Below are 14,514 nucleotides of genomic sequence, written 5' to 3' on the forward strand. Positions count from 1 at the left end.
TCCAGGCAGGGCAGGGCCACTGACATCCAGGAGGGGCAGGACCGCTGAGATCCAGCAGGGGCAGGACCACTGAGATCAGGCAGGGCAGGGCCCCTGAGATCCAGGCAGAGCAGGGCCACTGAGATCCAGGCAGGGCAGGGCCCCTCAGATCCAGGAGGGGCAGGACCACTGAGATCCATGCAGGGGAGGACCCCTGAGATCCAGGAGGGGCCGTGTTCCCTCCAGAGGCTCCAGGGGAGGGCCCTTCCTGCCTCTTCCAGCCTCCGTGGCTCCAGACGTCCCTGGGCTTGTGTCTGCGTCCCTCCCGTCTCCGCCTGTGTCTTCACGGGGCTTCTCCTCTGTGTCTCTGTCTCTCTTTTGTCTCTTACAAGGACACGTGCCATTGGATTGATGGCCATCCCGATCTGAGAGGTCACATTGTGCACTTGCGTGGATGTGGGTTTGGGGGGACATTATTCCCTCCAGGACAGCTGTGTCTGCTTTTCTCCCAAAGCAGTGACGGCAGGAGCAGGTGCTCCCAGAGCCCTCAGATGGCAGCTGCCAGTCTCCATCTGTGCCAAACCTACAGTGGGGACGCTGCCTGCCCCCCAGCCATCCCAGCCTGAGGGTCCCTGAGCCCAACGCCGTGCATCCCAGTGTGATGAACAAAATATCAGGCAGTGCTGTTCCAGACGGATCCCCGGCTCCAGGAAACCCAGTATTTTGGCATCCCAGTCTCCCCAGGGACAGGGGTCCTCGTCTTCCCGGAGTGGCACATATTTTGGGGCTGGTACTGCCGTGTCCTGGGCTCAGGAACGGACGGGCACAGAGGGGGCTTGGGTGTGATCCTTCTGCAGGCTTGTGTGCTTGGTGGTCTTGTCCGGGGCCCGGGCGCCACGGGGCGCCAGGGCTCAGGTCAGGTGCACGAGGCCACCTCACAGCCTGGGAGGGCTCGCACGTGGCTCAGGGGCTCTAGGCTGGGACCAGGAGGCAGAGGACCGGCAGGAGGGCACCTGGGGGGAGGCCGCACCCTGGAGCCTGTCAGGGAGCCCCACAGTAGCTGAGGCCCCACATCATCCTTCCCAAGACTCAGCTTCCGCAGCTTCTCACGGAGCTGGAGACCCTCAAGCCTTGTGTGTGGGGAGTGGGGGGCTGAGCCACACCTCCTGGACGGATGTCCTTCCCGTCTGGACATTGTGACTTGTAGGATGTGAGCCTCGAGGAAACAGAGTGACCGAACCATTTGTAAGCTGTCATGGTGGCTCCTGGGGGCAGCAGATCAAATGCAGGGGGGGTCCTGTGGGCTCCCGGGGCACCAAGCCCAAAGGGGCCTGTGCCTGGTGATCTGGGTGAATCCCAGAACGCACGATGACCAAGGGTGGGCTGAACAAAAAGCACCAGGCTGTGCCAGGCTGGGGAATAGCAGGTGCCATGGGCGACCCCAGCACAAGGCACAGAGAACACGGCAGGTGGATGCTGGGGCTCCAGAGGGACTCAGGTGGGCTGGCTGAGCTCATGGTCAGCTTGGGTCCCCGTCCTGAGGAGCGGAGCCCAGTGCGTCCTGCACGCTGCGTCCTGTGTCATTATGCCGTGGGGTGTTCCATGCCGGTGCCCCGTTTTAGGACGTGCGCTCCTGGGAACCCTCTCCACACGCCACGGCGGCGGAGGCGCAGCCGTTCGCATGGGGGAAGGCCGGTGCGCGCCGTCCCCCAGCCGTTCTGTCCCGGTGGCCCGTTTTAGGACGTGAGCTACTGGGGACCCTCTCCATGCGCCACGGCGGTGGACGCGCAGCGGTTCGCAGGGGGGAAAGCCGGTGCGCGCCGTCCCCCAGCCGTTCTGTCCCGGTGGCCCGTTTTAGGACGTGCGCTCCTGGGGACCCTCTCCACGCGCCACGGCGGTGGACGCGCAGCGGTTCGCACGGGGAAGACCGGTGTGCGCCGTCCCCCAGCCGTTCTGTCCCGGTGGCTCGTTTTAGGACGTGCGCTCCTGGGGACCCTCTCCACGCGCCACGGCCGTGGACGCGCAGCGGTTTGCACGGGGAAGGCCGGTGCGCGCCGTCCCCCAGCCGTTCTGTCCCAGTGGCCCGATTTAGGACGTGCGCTCCTGGGGACCCTCTCCACGCGCCACGGCGGCGGAGGCGCAGCGGTTTGCACGGGGGAAGGCCGGTGCGCGCCGTCCCCCAGCCTTTCTGTCCCGGTGGCCCGTTTTAGGACGTGCGCTCCTGGGGACCCTCTCCACGCGCCACGGCCGTGGACGCGCAGCGGTTCGCACGGGGAAGGCCGGTGCGCGCCGTCCCCCAGTCGTTCTGTCCCGGTGGCCCGTTTTAGGACGTGAGCTACTGGGGACCCTCTCCACGCGCCACGGCGGCGGAGGCGCAGCGGTTCGCACGGGGAAGACCGGTGTGCGCCGTCCCCCAGCCGTTCTGTCCCGGTGGCTCGTTTTAGGACGTGCGCTCCTGGGGACCCTCTCCACGCGCCACGGCCGTGGACGCGCAGCGGTTCGCACGGGGAAGGCCGGTGCGCGCCGTCCCCCAGCCGTTCTGTCCCAGTGGCCCGATTTAGGACGTGCGCTCCTGGGGACCCTCTCCACGCGCCACGGCGGCGGAGGCGCAGCGGTTTGCACGGGGGAAGGCCGGTGCGCGCCGTCCCCCAGCCGTTCTGTCCCAGTGGCCCGTTTTAGGACGTGCGCTCCTGGGCACCCTCTCCACGCGCCACGGCCGTGGACGCGCAGCGGTTCGCACGCGTGAAGGCCCGTGCGAGCCGTCCCACCAGCCGTCCCCGGGGGCGGGGGCGGGGTGCCCGGCTCAGAACACACTCTCCTGCCTCCTGAGCGAGGGCCTCCCTGCCTCCTCCAGCCCCTCGTGGCCGCTGGACATGGAGCGCGCCGACAGCGTCCGGGCGGAGAACACGCTGTCCGAGCGCGCGTGGCGGCAGCCGGCGGGGAGGCGCCCGTAGCCCAAGTAGAGCCGCAGGCGCAGCTGGAACTCGCGGGACGCGAAGTAGTACACGAAGGGGTCCAGGCAGTTGTTGAGGCAGCTGAGGCACAGGGTCAGCTTGTACACGTGGTAGTAGGTCCTGCCCAGGAACAGGCGGTTGACCACGTGCACCAGCAGCACGAAGTTGTTGGGTGCGAAGCAGGTGACAAAGGCCAGCAGCACCACGGCGGCCAGCGCCACGGCGCGGCGCCGCTGCCCCCGGCTGTGCGGGTCGCTGGTGCGCAGCAGCGTCAGGATGGTGGCCGTGTAGCAGGCCACGGTGACCAGGAAGGGGATGAGGAACAGCACGATGAACAGCGTGAAGAGGAACATGGCCCACATGGCCACGCTGGGCAGCATGGTGGACTTGAGCACGTCGAAGCAGGTGACGATGCCCAGCGCCTCGACGGTGTAGGTGAGGTCGGTGCGCGCCAGCGGGGACAGGGCGGCCAGCAGCAGCAGCCACAGCCCGGCGCACGCGGCCACGGCGTAGCGGCGCCGGCGCCAGCGCGCGGACGCCAGCGGGTACACCACGCCCAGGAAGCGCTCCACGCTGATGCACGTCATGGTCAGGATGGACGAGTACATGTTGGCGTAGAAGGCCACGGTGACGGCGTTGCACAGCAGCTCACCGAACACCCAGTGGTTGCCGTTGCAGTGGTAATAGATCTGGAAGGGCAGCACGCTGGCCAGCATCAGGTCCGTGACGCTCAGGTTGATCATGAAGATGACGGACGGGGACGTGGGCCCGATGTGGCAGCACAGCACCCAGAGCGAGAACAGGTTTCCGGGGATGCTGACCAGCGCCACCAGCGAGTAGACGACGGGCAGGACCACGGCGATGGTCGGGTCCCGCAGCATGAGGATCGTGGCGTTGTCCGGGCCGGTCACGTTCATGTCCATTCTGGCGGGCGCGGGCGGGGCTGGAAGGCAAGACGCAGGGTGGGGGGGGGGGGGGGAGCGGGGTGAGGGGCGCGCCACGGGGCCCAGCCCTGCCTGTCCCCGCCTCCCCTTCCTGCCCCGCACCCTTCCTGCCGCCCGCCCCCGCCGCGTTCGCCAGGTCCCCGCACACCCCGCCCTTACAAAGGGACCAAGTGGCTAACCTGGTTTCCAGCTGCAAAAGAGTCTCTCCGGGGGGGGGGGCGGGGCCTGGAAGGGGAGCTCTCCCTTCCCCCCCCTCCTGGAGAGGTCCTGTGTGTCCCTGGCTGCCCTGCCCGGCCACACGGGGTCGCTGTGCCGCCAGCATCGATGTGTCCCAGCAGGCGCGTTACCGTCGCCCTGTGCCTGCTCCCCTGCCGTCTTCTGCCCACGGTGCCTTGTCCCTGGGCACCCCAGCTGTCCTCAGTCTGGTCTGTCTGTCACGTATCTATCCATCTATGTATCTGCTGACCTACCTACGGTCTAATCTATCCATACGTCTACGTATCTATCTGCCGTCTACGTATCTATCTACCTATCCATCTGTCTGTCCATGTCTGGCCCCTTGTGTGTGTTTGTCCAGAGAGGCCCTGACTTACCCAGGGATGATGGCCTCCTGCCCAGGTGTCTCACGGGGGCTGGGGGACAGTTCCTAGCTGACTCTCACGTGAAGAGACTATGGGACGGGCACGTGTGGTCCTCATAGGCCGCCCCCTCCCCTCCCCAGGGCAGCGTGGTTGGTGAGGCCCCACGTCCAGCCTCCGACCTCTGTCCCCACATGTGTGCAGAGGCCGGGCCAGCAGGCTGGTCCTCGTCAGGAGAGAGGTGCTATTCCTGTGGGACGAGGACGGGGTCGCCTCTGATGCCGCATTTGGCCCCAGGACCCCACGTGCTGTGCGCACCCCCTCCCCCCCCCCCCGCCCCCCGGGGCCTCTGCAATCAGGGCAGGACCCCACGTGCTGTGTGTACCCTCCTCCCGCCCCCCGTGGCCTCTGCAATCAGGGCAGGACCCCACGTGCTGTGCGCACACCCCCCCCACCCCCCTAGGGCCTCTGCAATCAGGGCACCTACCCCCTGCCTCGGGACCTCCTTCCTCCACTCACATCAAGGTCACACAGCTCCCGCCTTCCCCCAACGGCTTCCTGTTTGCTCTCACACAGACATTTTCTCTGATAAAGTGGTTACCGAGTCCCCTTTTAGCCCTGCTGCTCTGGGCGTCTGCACGGCCCGTCCCCACATACTAGTTTTCATCACAGCATGTTTGCAACGGGGAGCCGGCACGTTGGGGCCTGCCACAGACAATGCTGCACAGCCCAGGGGTTCAGAGACAGGGCTCAGGTCGAGGCCCTGCTGCCGGGCTCACCGGGACTTGGGCAGGTCCCCCATGCCGCCCGCCCGGTGCTCCCCGAGGTCTGACGGCCAGGCTTGGAGCTCCTCACGGAGGGGAACGGGGGATCTGGGTCGCAGACACCCGTGCACGGGCGCTGGGACCCTGGAAACCCAGCCCCCTCCGTCAGCTGCTTTGGCCGTGAGGTTTCACCGCCTGACGGAGAGCGGCGTGAGGACAGGGCACCGTGCTGCCCTCCCCGGGACAGCCGCGAGTGTGGAAAGCCGGCTAATGAGGCGGGTCTGAGCAAACCTTCCCCCGCTCACGGAACTCGTCGTGAGCGTGTGTTTCTTCCACTGACTTCCGATCCCGACCTCTTCCGCCCCCACGGAGGGATGGATGCTCAACGTCACACAGAATCTTCCCGTAAAGCATCCTGAAGATGCGTCCTGGAACCCCCAAGTTTCCTCGGAGGTGTGGGGCCGTGTGCAAGCTGAGGGCAGAGGCCTCCCCAGAACCCGTCTAGGCTGGAGCCTGGATCTCGGGCGTCCAGCCTCCGGAACCGTGAGAAATGGATGTCTGTTGCCGAAGCCGCCCCGTCTCTGGGATTCGGTGCTAGCAGCCCGAGCTAAGCCAGACATTATACTGATGGCCTCAGGCCGTTGCGGCAGGCACCGCTCCCACTGTGATTGCAGTGAGGTCCTGTGATCCCGGAGTCACCGTGACCCGCCCTCACTGTGGACACCGCACATCACAGAGTCCCTAGGGCGTTCCCTGGTCCCTGCTGCAAGGCCAGGAAGTGGTGAGGCTGGTGTCACGTTCACATCTTACACACGGGACTCAGAGGTTCCAGGAGGGGCAAGCGTAGAGCTGGGGTTTGCATGGGCCCAGGGCGGTTAACAGTGGGGCTGTAGTGTCTCCTGAAGTCTTGGCATTCTTGTTGTGAACTGGGAGCCTCATTATACTGATGGCCTCAGGCTGTCATCTGATGTCTTGCTGTTCTGGTGAACCTGAGCCTCACTACCATTATACCGATGGCCGCAGGCTGTCATCTGATGTCTTGCTGTTCTGGTGAACCTGAGCCTCACTACTGTTATACTGATGGCTGCAGGCCATCGCCTGATGTCTTGCTGTCCTGGTGAACTGTCAGCCTCACTAGCATCATACTGATGCCCTCATGCCGTCGCCTGGTATCTTGGCCTTCTTATGGACCAGGAGCCTCACTACCATTACACTGATGGCCTCAGGGCATCAACTGCTGTGTTGGCCTTCTTATGGACTGGGAGCCCCATTACCATTATGGTGATGGCCTCAAGCTGTCATCTGATGTCTTGCTGTTCTGGTGAACCTGAGCCTCACTACTGTTATACCGATGACCGCAGGCCGTCACCTGATGTCTTGCTGTCCTGGTGAACTGTCAGCCTCACTACCCTTATACTGATGCCCTCACACCATCACCTGGTATCTTGGCCTTCTTACGGACCAGGAGCCTCACTACCATTCCACTGATGGCCTCAGGGCATCACCTGCTGTGTTGGCCTTCTTATGGACGGGGAGCCCCACTACCATTATAGTGATGGCCTCAGGCCGTCACAGCCATGGGCACGGGTGTCTATTCCCCTCAGCGCAGATCCCAGAGCCCGTATTCTGGTTCTTTGCCCCGTTTGACCAGTTGTGTGCGGTTTTTCCAACCCCCGTTGGTTCTGGCTGCCTTCACGCAGAAACCGGGGGCCCCGGCTCGAGCGCAGAGCAGGTCAGGGCAACGTGAGCAGGTCTTTTCCCGGGAGCCCGGCGAACGGCCCGCGGGAGGAGGGTCTGGGACTCGTGGGGGGGGGGGGGCTGCTGAGGTCTGTCCTCCTCCCTTCGGGCGCTTGGGGTCTGACAGCGGGTTCCTGCTTGCTGTTCCGCAGGCGGCTGTGACTGTTGGCTCCCAGTCTGACCCTGGGACGGAAAGCCCAGCGGCGTCCCCGCTGCTCCCAGCGACCTGCGTCTCCCCGAGGGCGGCTGGCCTGGGCGCGGGCCGCTTGGTCACAGGGGCGCCCGCCCGCCATGGCAGGGGCGCCGGCCAGCAGGACGCGCAGGGTTCACGTGCCGGGGAGGCCAGCGCACGGCCTCCGGAGCGCGTCTAGATCTGCAGCTGCCCTGTCGAGCCCGCGTGCCCTGAGATGGCGTTTCTTCCTGCGTAGAAGGCCTGCCATCTGCCACCGGCATCCGCGGAAAGAGGTTCCTCAAAACGAGTTTAAAAATGGCCCCGAGTTTCACTTTGACTGTGACGCTTTCTGCACCGCTGAGGCACGCTCAGGTGCGGATCCCCCAGCACCCGGGGGCGGGGGAAGGGCCCGTTTCCCGGGCCACCTCGGTCCGGCCTAGGCGCCAGGACGCAAAGGGACATGGGGTCCCGGGGTCCCCGCGGGAGCCGCGGAGGGACACGCGTGGGGAGCGGACAGACAGCCATACCTTGCAGGGCGCGGACGGTGAGGGAGGAGGACGCGGCTGTGAGCTCTAGCGGACGTGCGTGTCCGCGTGTCTACTGCAGGCGTCTGAGCACAGGTCCCGGGCACAGGACCGCAGGCTGGAAGGCGACCCTCCTGAGCCGGACGGGGCCCTGGGCTTGCGAGCAGAGGGCGGCCTTTGGGGGGCCATCGTCTCCGTTTCTGCTCACCGAGCGGGGGACGTGGGGATCTATTGTTGTCGTCCCCCAGGTGGCGGCCGGTTAGGTGCACACATTTGCATGGTGCGCAACGGCACTGAAAGCAGAGGTGTGTGCGGCCGCTGGCTCGTCAGCGCGTCACCAAGAAGCCACCCTGCCCGCCGGACCCCCTCCCCCCCCCCCCCCGTGTTTCTTCTGTCATCTCGGGAGGCCACGCGGCCCCCTGCGTGCTCCAGAGCACCAGCTGTGGCCTCGGGGCGTCTGGGTCCCTGCGGGGTGGCCGCCCCCTGAGCGCCACGGGTGATTAATAAAGAAATCAACCCCGGTGGACCCGGCGCCTGTAACGCGCACACTTGTGGTTTGGACCCGGCAGCCGCGGACGGCGGGATGGAAATTGCAGGAACTGAGCAAAGACCCCCACGGTCGAGCGCACAGGGGACCCTTGCAGAGAGACCGCGGGCCGGGCGCTCGGAGGCGGCGGGAGGGACAGCCTGTCACGGTGTGCGCGGCGGCCTGAGCGCCTGAAGGCCGAGTGCCGTCCTGGGTGGGGGTACGGCCTCCGCGTCGCTTTTGCTTTTGGTCTTAACGGCGTCATGGGTGTGGTTCACGTGCCGAAAGCGTCCGAGGCACAGTGCAACCCCGCAACGTCCTGGTCGCCCCTGAAGGAAACCCCGCAGACCGGAGCTGTCGCCCGCGGCCCCCCCAGGCCGTCGCCCCGCGGCCCCCCTCCCCGAACCCTGAGGCCGTCGCCCCACGGCCCCCCTCCCTGACCCTCCCAGGCCGTCGCCCCGCGGCCCCCCTCCCCGACCCCCCCAGGCCGTCGCCCCGAGGCCCCCCTCCCCGACCCCCCTCCCCCACCCCAGGCCTTCGCCCCGCGGCCCCCCTCCCCGGCCCCCCTCCCTGACCCCCCAGGCCGTCGCCCCGCGGCCCCCCTCCCCGACCCCCCAGGCCGTCGCCCCGCGGCCCCCCTCCCCGGCCCCCCTCCCCGACCCCCCTCCCCGACCCCCCAGGCCGTCGCCCCGCGACCCCCTCCCCGGCCCTACTCCCCAACCTCCCAGGCCGTTGCCCCGAGGCCCCCCTCCGCGACCCCCCAAGCCGTCGCCCCGCGGTCCCCCTCTCCGACCCCCGAGGCCGTCGCCCCGCGGCCCCCCTCCCCGACACCCCCAGGCCGTCGCCCCGCGGCCCCCCTCCCCGACACCCCCAGGCCGTCGCCCCGCGGCCCCCTCCCCGACCCAGGCGACCACGAACCCAATTCCCGTCTCTGTCGCCGGACCCTCTCTGCACGTTTTACGGAAAAGGCATCACTCGCGGGGTGGCCCGCGTATGTCTGGCTCCCCTCACTGAGTGTCACAGTTTCAGGCGCCAGGTGCCATCGTTGGGGTGGCAGTGGGCACAGCCCGGTGCCTTCTCATGGCTGAGTCCCACTCCCCTGCAGGCACGACCGCTGATGGATGGACACGTGGGATGGAGGTCTCCGTCGGGCTCCCCGTGTGTGGGCGTTTCCGGAGTGCTGGGAGCTGTCCCAGGTGCTGAGCCCACTGCGGCCGCCAGAGGGTCCCCACCGCAGGAAGCCACGAGCCAGCCGCCGCCCCCCGTCCCCCACACTGTGGGCTGGTCTCTCCTCCTCCGTGTCTTGGGTTTTCAGCTGGCCCGGTTTGTGGGGCTCTGTTGTGGCAGCCGTGGGAGGCTCAGCCCCACAAAGTGCCACCACCTTGCAGGCCTGGTGAGGTTGGAAAACCCAAGTGGGTGTTCAGTCACTCGGCCGTGACCCGATGAAGGCGAGACACTTTGGAGCAGGTCCTAACAAGTGACCACAAACCGGGGACTTAAAACCACAGGGATTCATGTTCTCCTGGCTCTGGAGACCGGAAGTCGGAGATCCAGGGCGGCCAGGGCCGTGCTCCTTCCAGAGGCTCCAGGGGACGGTCCTTCCTGCCTCTTCCAGCTTCTGGGGGCTCCAGGCGTCCCTGGGCTCATGGCCGTGTCCCTCCCGTCTCTGTCTCCGCCTTCACGTGGCTTCTCCTCTGTGTCTGTGTGTCCCCTTCCGTCTCTTACAAGGACACCTGCCATTGGAGTCAGGGCCCCCCCTGATGCAGGATGAGCTCATCTCAGACCCCTCATGACATCTGCAAAGACTCTGTTTCCCAACACATCACATTCATAGGTTCTGGGGGCCATGTCTTTTGGGGACCCCCATGCAACCCACTGCAAGGTGTCCAGGAGGAGAATTTTCCTAAGAGCTGTTTGCAGTATCTTCTGGGCCCCGCGCCTTCAACCAATGGGCAGAACCGCGTTGAGCATAAGCATCCGTGACGAGTGGCTTCTCCAGGGGCGTCACCAGCAGGAGAGCCTCCCCCCGGAGGCCCTCCCTCCACCCAGCTTCTGCTTATCCTCGGTGAATCCCAGGGTGGTGCTTCCGGCTACGGTGATCTCCCCACCGCTGCCGAGGGACGTTCTCGGAGAGATTCCCCGGGATGCCCAGTGTGCATCAGCGGAGGCAGGAAGACCGTGCTTTGGGGTCTGACCATGACACCCACACAGTCTGGCCATTCGCACACGGACGGCAGGAAGCGGTGTGCCTTTATCAGCAGTCTTGTCTGGGAGACCGCCTTTCACCCACAGCCCCAGGACGTGGCCGATATTATGATGTGACCCCGGGGGAGGAAGCTGCATTGGGTTTTCTGGTCAACCATGGGCAACTCAGTAAAGACACAAGAAAGCCTGTGGTTGTCATGGGCTCAAACACGCTGCCACCAGATTCATATGTAGAAGCCCTAATTGCCCACATCTCAGAATGCAACTTTGGTTAGAAATAGGGTCTTTGGCCATTGTCAAACCTGACCATTGTCAGGTCCCACCCTGACTCCAATATGCCTGAGGTCCTTATAGAAAGGGGAAATTTGGACACAGACAGGCACATGGAGAGGAGGTCACGTGGTATTGGAAGCAGAGAAGATGGACTGAGGAACAGAACAGACTAGACGCTCCAGGGGGAATCAGTCCTGTGGACACCTTGACCTCAGACTTCTGGTCCCCAGAGATGAGACAGAATACATTTGTGCTGTTTCAGCCCCCAGTGTGGGGGTAATTTGTCACAGCACATTTCTGGGAAACGAAGGCATGAAAAAAAAGAGGGAAGGGGTTTCATTAACAGACTCCAGCAAGCTAAAGAAATGATACGAACCACAATCGTCCTTCATTAAAGAAAGGGAAGGGCTTCCAAGAAACGATCAAGCATGAGAAAAGTAGGATTTCCAGGTAACACAGATGACGAGCCGGCCATGGGAGAGGACAGAAACCGTTTTGATTATTGATTCAGGAAAAGGACAGGTCACCTAGATGGATAAAAGGTACTGGTGGGGTGACAGTCCACATAGCCCAGGGGTTCTCACCCGGGATACTTTGCCAGACTCATCAGGGGACACCGGGATACTGCTCAACGCCTGTAGAGGACACAATGCTCCACCCAGACTCATCTGTCTATCATTTATCTATATATGTATCTATCTATCCATGCATCCATCCATCCATCATATCTACCTACCTGTCCATCCATCCATCATATCTATCATCTATCTATATATGTACCTATCCATCCATCCATCCATCCATCCATCCATCCATCCATCCATTCATCATATCCATCTATCCATCCTTCCATCCATGCATCCATCCCTATATCTATCTATCTATCCATCCATCCATCATATCTATCATCTATCTATATATGTACTTATCCATCCATCCATGCATCCATCCATCCATCCATCCATCCATCCATCCATTCATCATATCCATCTATCCATCCATCCATCCATCCATCCCTATATCTATCTATCTATCTATCTATCTATCTATCCATCCATCCATCATACCTATCATCTATCTATATATGTACCTATCCATCCATCCTCCATGCATCCATCCATCCATCCCTATATCTATCTATCTATCTATCTATCTATCTACTTACCTACCTACCTGTCCATCCATCCATCATATCTATCATCTATCTATATATGTACCTATCCATCTGTCCATCCATCCATCCATCCATCCATCCATCCATGATATCTATCCACCCACCCATCCATCCATACCTATATCTATCTATCTATCTATCTATCTATCTATCTATCTATCTATCATCTATCTATCCATCCATCCATCATATCTATCTATCCAACTGTCATATCTACGATCTATCTATCCATCCATCCTTCCATCCACCCATCCATCCATCCATCCATCATCTCTATCCATCTACCTATTCATCCACCCACCCACCTTCTAATTTTGTTGGCAGTGTTTCAAGTCACGTTAACATTTCATATCTTTATGTCACAAAATGTTCCTGTGATATCTTCTGTATTTTATACTTAAGCAAGGTATCTTTTGCACCCTGTGACTGTAAAATCTCCTCCCTCTTTTCTGACTGCTGTAAGAAATTTTATTGTTATTTTCCAGTTGTCATCCTGGGGCTGTTGGCAAGCTGTATTATAATCGTTCCTCACATGCTGTCACACACAGGGATTGTCATCGTGTGTGCTCTTAACCCAGGCTTGGTGTCTGCTGAGAGAACGTATGAGACGGGGGCCTAAGAAAACATGACATAAAATCACAAACTCTCAGAAAATGACAGTACCTGAGAGATCCCCAGGCTCACTCATCCAGCCATCTGTACTTGACTGTCCCCCCAGCTGGGGTTGCAAGCCCTCGCGTTAACGTGCAAAGGCCTGTGTGGGGTAGAGGAGAGATAACTTGCAATCCCAATGTCCCCTTACAAGATGTGGCTATTGACCAACTGATCCTAGGCTCTGTCTGGAGAAGCGAGAGACCTGTAATGACCAAGAGTTGGGAGATTCGTGCTTCCCGACTTCGTGACTTAACTACAAAGCAACAGAAATGAAGGCAGGCTGGTGTTGGCAAAACAATACACAAATAGATCGATGGAACAGAATGAGACCCCCAAAACAGAGCCCCATAAATACAGCCAACTGGTCTTTGACAAAAATCAAGGGCAAAACACTGGAGCACAGATAGTCTGTTCCACAGATCTGGCTGGAGCGACGGGACATCCATACACAAAACCCAAAAATCAACCCCTCCCTGACCCCCCCCGCCCCGCCAAAACCCCGAGGATGTAGACACCCTTCACAAAAAACATAACTCAAAATGGGTCACAGACCTCACGTAGAGTGCAAAAGGCTAATACTCCTCTGAACTAACACGGGAGAAAATCTGGATAATCTTAAGCCGCGGTGATGACTTTTTAGACGGGATGCCAAAGGGACGATCCGTGGAACGAATAGCGGATAAACCTGCTTCATCAAAATGAAACAGTCCTCCAAAAGAATGTCAAGAGAGTGTTGTGAACACAAGCCACAGACTGAGAGAAAATATCTGCAAGAGAAGACGACGTGTCTAAACCAAAAACAGTTGTGTGAAATATTCAAGGAGCTTTTAAAGCTCAACAGTAAGAGAACAAACAGACCCCCGTCTGAAACTTGGGCAACAGACCTGAGCAGACACGTCCCCAGAGGAGACGTTCGGCTAGCACAGAAGCACCGGCCACGATGTGTCACCAGGGACGGGGACATCAGCCCCACAACGAGATGCCACCAGACAGGTATCGGAATGACTGGGGTCTGAAACCACTGGCAACGACAAACCCCGCTGAGGATGTACAACGGTCGTCAGTCAGCGAGGGGCATTCTGAGGGGGCCTTTGCATCACCGGTGGCCTCGTGGCCACCCTGGAGGCGGTAACGGCGTCCTCTTGAAGTCTGACAGGATACCGCCCATGCCTGCAGAGGCCCCCGTCTCTGTAGACCTGAGATGCACATGACCGCTGCATCGCCTCCGAGTGAACCCTGTGTTCTAAGACTTCAAAGAGGTGACAGAACGCAGTTTACGGGGACAGCTGGGGGCTGAGGGGCAGAGGACCTGGCCGAGTGCTCAGATCACAGTGCAAGAGCCGTCGGTGCTCAGCGCACAGGCACACGTGTGGTGGTGTTGCCTCCTCTCTGCTGTTTCGCTCTGCATTGCGCAACCCGAGTGCACCGTAAATTACGGGTGATTTGCATGCCGTTGTCTGTCCAAACGAGTGTGGAGCGTGCAGATTTTAATCTCCGTCTCCTGCAAGACAGCAGGGTCCTTTCGCTTCTGTGTCTTTTTCTTCCCACCCCCCACCCAGACTCGGGGCACAGCCAAAGGGCTGGCTGACCAGCCAGAGACCGGATTCTCTGAAATGCAAGACGCCCCTTGCTTTCTGTCTGCCTTACGCTGTTTTCTGTCTCTCTTGCTTTTTTTTTTTTTTCCATTTTCGAGGCTCACCCCCTACGCAGGAGTTTCTCAGCTGTGCTGTCTGAGTGGCACCTGCCACACCAGCCTCCGTCTGTAGGGCAGGAAGCAACTGCGTGCAGGCATTAATTAACGTGAAGCCCTATTCTGTGAAACTAAAGCCGACAGGCCTGGGCGCTGGGGACCTGCCGGGAAGTGGTAGGTTGGAAATAGCACATAACAGGAGTTTCAGGCGCGCTCGACCCCGACGGAGCCAGAAGGGCAAACGCGGAGAATATGTTGGAGAGAGCGTGTTGAGCCGGTTGATAGAGTTTCGATGGAGTTTGAAGGTGATAGAGTTTGATAGAGTTGATAGAGTTTCGGA

The 14,514-nt window shown here is 61.2% G+C and overlaps 2 protein-coding genes across 4 annotated transcripts in view; both read right to left on the bottom strand.

The window, feature by feature from the left end:
- ASMTL (acetylserotonin O-methyltransferase like) overlaps positions 1–14,514 on the bottom strand; it is a 71,656-nt gene that overhangs the window by 31,556 nt on the left and 25,586 nt on the right. The window lies entirely within an intron of this gene.
- Positions 2,648–14,514, bottom strand: part of P2RY8 (P2Y receptor family member 8) — a 37,450-nt gene continuing 25,583 nt past the window's right edge. The window contains exons 1-2 of one of the 3 annotated variants that reach the window (XM_042926542.1): positions 7,656–7,991; positions 2,648–3,876 (exon numbers count right to left, since the gene is read on the bottom strand). In XM_042926542.1, coding sequence (XP_042782476.1) covers positions 2,783–3,856 — 1,074 coding nt within the window. In that variant the 5' untranslated portion in view covers positions 3,857–3,876; positions 7,656–7,991 and the 3' untranslated portion in view covers positions 2,648–2,782. The other 2 variants (XM_042926543.1, XM_042926541.1) reach the window with 2 other exon arrangements.

The sequence above is a fragment of the Panthera leo genome, chromosome Y (assembly GCF_018350215.1).
Source record: "Panthera leo isolate Ple1 chromosome Y, P.leo_Ple1_pat1.1, whole genome shotgun sequence".
Lineage (NCBI taxonomy): Eukaryota > Metazoa > Chordata > Mammalia > Carnivora > Felidae > Panthera > Panthera leo.